Source organism: Chenopodium album, chromosome 22 (genome assembly GCF_948465745.1).
Source record: "Chenopodium album chromosome 22, dcCheAlbu1.1, whole genome shotgun sequence".
Classification (NCBI taxonomy): Eukaryota; Viridiplantae; Streptophyta; class Magnoliopsida; order Caryophyllales; family Amaranthaceae; genus Chenopodium; species Chenopodium album.
This window is the reverse complement of record NC_137855.1, coordinates 14,981,303-14,986,097: the sequence shown is the minus strand read 5'-3', so window position 1 is coordinate 14,986,097 and position 4,795 is coordinate 14,981,303. Positions and strand designations below refer to the sequence as shown.

At 33.0% G+C, this 4,795-nt stretch overlaps 1 protein-coding gene across 1 annotated transcript; it reads right to left on the bottom strand.

The window, feature by feature from the left end:
- Nucleotides 1–870: 870 nt before the first annotated feature.
- Nucleotides 871–3,744, bottom strand: LOC145605913 (L-type lectin-domain containing receptor kinase IX.1-like). The gene is made up of 3 exons (XM_081661975.1): nucleotides 3,229–3,744; nucleotides 2,007–2,723; nucleotides 871–1,908 (listed from the first exon to the last, which is right to left on the bottom strand). Exons 1-3 carry the CDS (start codon nucleotides 3,689–3,691, stop codon nucleotides 1,034–1,036), a joined length of 2,055 nt encoding a protein of 684 aa, XP_081518101.1. The 5' UTR covers nucleotides 3,692–3,744; the 3' UTR covers nucleotides 871–1,033.
- Nucleotides 3,745–4,795: the final 1,051 nt, after the last annotated feature.

Genomic DNA, 4,795 nt, shown 5'->3' with positions numbered 1-4,795 from the left:
GTGAAAATACTCATGTGGTCCTCTGGATTTTTGTAGAGATTATGAAACCCTAGATTTTAAACAAACACAAAAAGAAAAAAAAACTCAAGAGAAAAATCATTATCACAAGGATAAGATCTATTTATTGCAAGCAGTTGAAAGGTTTTTGGGGCTTACCACCGGTAAAAATACCAATAGAAGCCACTACAAAGATTCACAACTAAGACGAAGATTAAAAGAGATGGTAGAGATGAAGAGAAAATGGAGAAGAGAGAAGGAAAACCTTCGAAGAAATTGAAAAAACCAAGCAATGGAGGTTAGGAAAACCCTCCCAAAACAAAAACCCTAGAGGGAACAAAAAAAACCCTCCCAAGGAGAAAACCTAGAGGGAACTTGAATGGAATTATTTTTTGTAGAAATGAAATCTAATATCTACCTATCAATCATCAATCAATCAATACTATATACTAAAAGACACACCAGCAATGACACGTGTCATTTCCTGGTGTGTCCATTATCTTTTTATTTTATTTTTGTTTATTTATTTTTTATTTTTTGAAAAAAAAGTTATATAAGGAAAAAATCTTTCTACATATAAGTAATAATTACATATGAAATATACTATAGTAGAAGATTTTTTGATTTAGCTTTCCAAAAAAAAAAAAAATATTGACAACTAATAAGTTAAGGAAAAAAATTAAAAATAATATTCTTAACATACAAGTAATTTGTGACATGTGGATGTGGACAATTTTTTTAAGGAATGAAAGACATATTATAAATTATACGAAGTATATGTTTATTACAAAAAAAAAATTATATATTAAGTTCTTAATTTTTTAACCATGTAATAGAAGCTACGGGCTTAAATAATAAAATGTGAATATTAAATCAACAAAAAATAATTTTATCATTTATTGATTTTGTCATGTTTTTAAAATCAATTATTGAAAAGTATCGTGCATGGCACGGAAACTAACCTAGTATCTACAATATTATTGGGAACAATTCAAACTTTGTTATACATAGATCAACTCATCAACAATAACATCTTCTACCGTGCCAAAGATTCATTTTGAATTTGCAAGCTTATATTGGTGCTAGATGAAGGGTAATCAGGCCATGAGAATAAAGGTGTACTAGGCTTAGAATTACTCGTGCTAGGCGGACTTGAAAATCCAGATAATGAGAGATATACTCCCTTAGGACGTGTAGAAGGGAGTTTCATAAGAGGTTCATTTGAATTTAACAAAACCATTACCACTTCTCTCATCTTAGGTCTCAAGTTCGACTCCAACTGCAAACACGCAAGTGCCAAACATAAAATCCTTTCGGCTTTGTCCTTGAAAAAATCTTCACCAAGTTTAGGATCCACACACTCTACCAATGTACCCTTTGCATACATATCCCACGCATAGTCCACCAAGCAACTTTCCCCTAGGAGGTTACTAAACCTCTTTCCACACACCACCTCCAACGCCACCACCCCAAAGCTATACACATCCGACTCAGTTGTTGCCTTCCCGGTGTAGCTCACCTCAGGAGCCATGTACCCTAGGGTGCCCGCCACCATAGTGGTAACCCCCGTTATGTTCTTTAGCAATCTAGCAAGCCCAAAATCACCAAGACGCGGGTTAAACTCTGCATCTAGCATGACATTACTAGGCTTCACATCTCTATGCACCACTGGATCACCACATTCTTCATGAAGGTACAGCAATGCTGATGCTAAGCCGGTTATTACCTTTTCCCTCGTCTTCCAATCCAAGAATTTTCGGCCTGAGAGGAATTCATTTAGGCTCTTATTAGCCATGAAGTCATATACAAGAAGAAGACTATCATTTTCATGACTCCACCCTTGAAGCTGCAATATGTTCCTATGCCTTAATCTCCCAATTGTACATATTTCTGCTATATATTCGCGCTCACCTAGCAAAACAAAATGAATATATATCTTCTTATTTGTCTAACGGTATGATATGCTATTATAACATGATGATATATATAATAATTTGACATTATTTTACCTTGCTGAGAGGTAGATGAGATCTTCTTGACAGCAATAGTCTGAACAGGATTCGCGATAACACCTTTATAAACACTTCCAAAACCACCAGTCCCCAACAAATTACCCTTACTAAAATTCTTAGTAGCCTTAGCAAGTTGCCTGTAAGTAAACATCCTAGGAGCCATCGCAGCAGCTGCAGCATACTGCCTCTCAAGCTCTTCCATCCTCCTAATCCTCTGCATCTTCCTAACCATTCTACGTCGAATGACAGGTATTGCAATCACTGCCAAGAGTAGTAAAATTGGTATAACAGTTGACAAAATAATGATGCATAATTTGTTGTTATCTCTCAAAGTGTTGTCTGGTAATATTGTGGAAGTGAACACCCAATCATGAAGTTGGTGAGTCTCAGTGAGAAGTCCAGTTGCTGCTGTAAAACCTATGTATACATTTCTTTGGACTATTTCTGATACTTTTAATGAGTAGTTTAGGACACTTGTTAATGGTTTGCCTTCATAACCCATATAAATTTGAAGTTCTTTTTTTCTTTTGTGTCCATTATATTCTATCTTCACTTTGATTTGTTTCCCACTCTTGAGATCAATGGGAGATAATGACTTTGCAACCAAAGAATGCATCGCGCTAAATGTATCAATCGCTATGTGATTATCATCAGGATCCCACTCGTTCTTGAATGTGTCAAACTCGACAGCCAGCTGTTTGAAATCGGAGTTTCCTAAATCAATTGTTGAAAATACACATTAATACAGCTGATTTTACAATAAAAACAGGACTAACAAAAAAGCAGAGATGAAATAAATTGACAAGTTATTTAAGGGTAAAGTATTTTCACTTATTTAAAAAAAAAAAAAAACTTTCATTTGGATTTGAATTAATTCAAATTATATATATATATTTTTTCATTTTAGTTGTTTAGTTATTATGTCCATAGTACAATCGGTTATATATGTATAATAAAATTTGATGAGCTAAATATCTACAATAATTACTACATCCGTTACATATTATTTGCAACGATTTGACATAAAGTAGAAAAGGAAAATGTCCCATCGTTGCAAATAATATGTAGCAGAGGTAATATTTAAGTATATAACACGTGTATATCTAATATTATGAAAAATAACGAGGTATAAAGTTGGAAAAATTTAGAACTACACAAAATGAAATTAAATAAAATAATTAATGGGAAAAATATTACGGAGTATGTAGTTAATTATAACCTTGTAATGGATCCTGAAGGCCAAGATAAGAGCCAACGCTAACATTTGGGGGAGACTTATTATCTTGAGCCATAACAAAAGTCATACCATCACCAGAATATTTCAACAGGTTAAGTTTAGAATAAATTGTAAAGGAGAAACTTGTACAAAATGAAGCTGGCCATACTTGTACAGGTTTGTGGTACAATACTCTAGCGACTCTCATATAATCCAACGCCGACGAGGTATTCGACGCGGCCTTGGTTAAGTTCAAGAACCCCTCGCCGGGGTAGACAGCTCCCATGCACATAAGGTCATCCCCTGGTTTACAACTTGATGCATTGAAGGTTGGAAATGATAGTATAACATTGCCATCACAATTTGAAGAAGGTATTGATGTTGTGTGTGCTTTTTGGAAGAGTATATTAGTAAATGTACAACATACTATGATAATTAGTAGGTGTATTTTTGGAGATGTTTGCATGATTGTAGAGGTAGAGAAGTGATGGAAATTAATGAGATGGCTTTTTTCTTTATAATAGGGAAGAATGGAAGACTTGGAGTCTAATTTGAAAGTCGTTGATTTTTTTTTTTAAAGATTGATTGAATTGTTTGTGGTCTATAATAGTTATATGTTATATCTCCTAGATAGGAATACAAATGTAATTTTTCATTTGGAATGTATGTGCTTAAAGGTCAAATTTTACAAAATTTTGATTCTAATTACAAAATATGCATCTGATTACTTATTACTCCCTCTGTTTTTTTTATATGCATCAGATTGACCGACACATTTGTCGAGACGTTATTTTGACCATTAATATTTTTAATTGTGCATTAGTAAAAATTGTAACAAAATTATATTATGAAACTAGACACTATGACAAATCTAATGATATACTATATAATAACATTTATTTATTGTTTCGAGGTGAAAAAATTAAGTCAACCATGGTATGTGAATAGGGCAATTGTCAAAGTGATGCATATAAAAAAAACGGAGGGAGTATTATTTTTAGGGATAGAGACAAAAAATAAGTTTAGGTTCCATCTTCATTAAGATATAAATACGGAGTATTATATAAGAGAATTTAAATTCAACGGAATACACTTATTATTTAAGATCGCCCATAGTCATATGGCCAGTTCTCATACGATTATTTTTAATTCAATTCAGCTCTAATAAGTTTAATTTAGTTTAGTTCAGTTCAGCTCCTAATTTCCTTCTCTTATAAAATATTCATTTCAGTTCAGTTCAGTTCAGTTCAGCTCTAATAAGTTCAGTTCAATTCAGCTCAGTTCATTTCAACTGAGTTCAGTCAACGAGAACAAGCCCTAAATATTTGAAATGTTCAAAATATCATTAGTTAAACTCTAGCAAATTCTAAAATATGGAGTATAACAGATCAGAAAAGAATGGAATATAGGAGGTAAAGTTAGTCAAAAGGTGGATCATAGGACATAGGTTCAAGCCGCTCATCCCTTACTATTCATGGTGAAAAAATAGTGGAAAGTTGGATTAATGACCCTACTTTTTTTGGTGGGCTATATATCTAATTTAGTCGCTCACTCTATTAAATGATTTTTT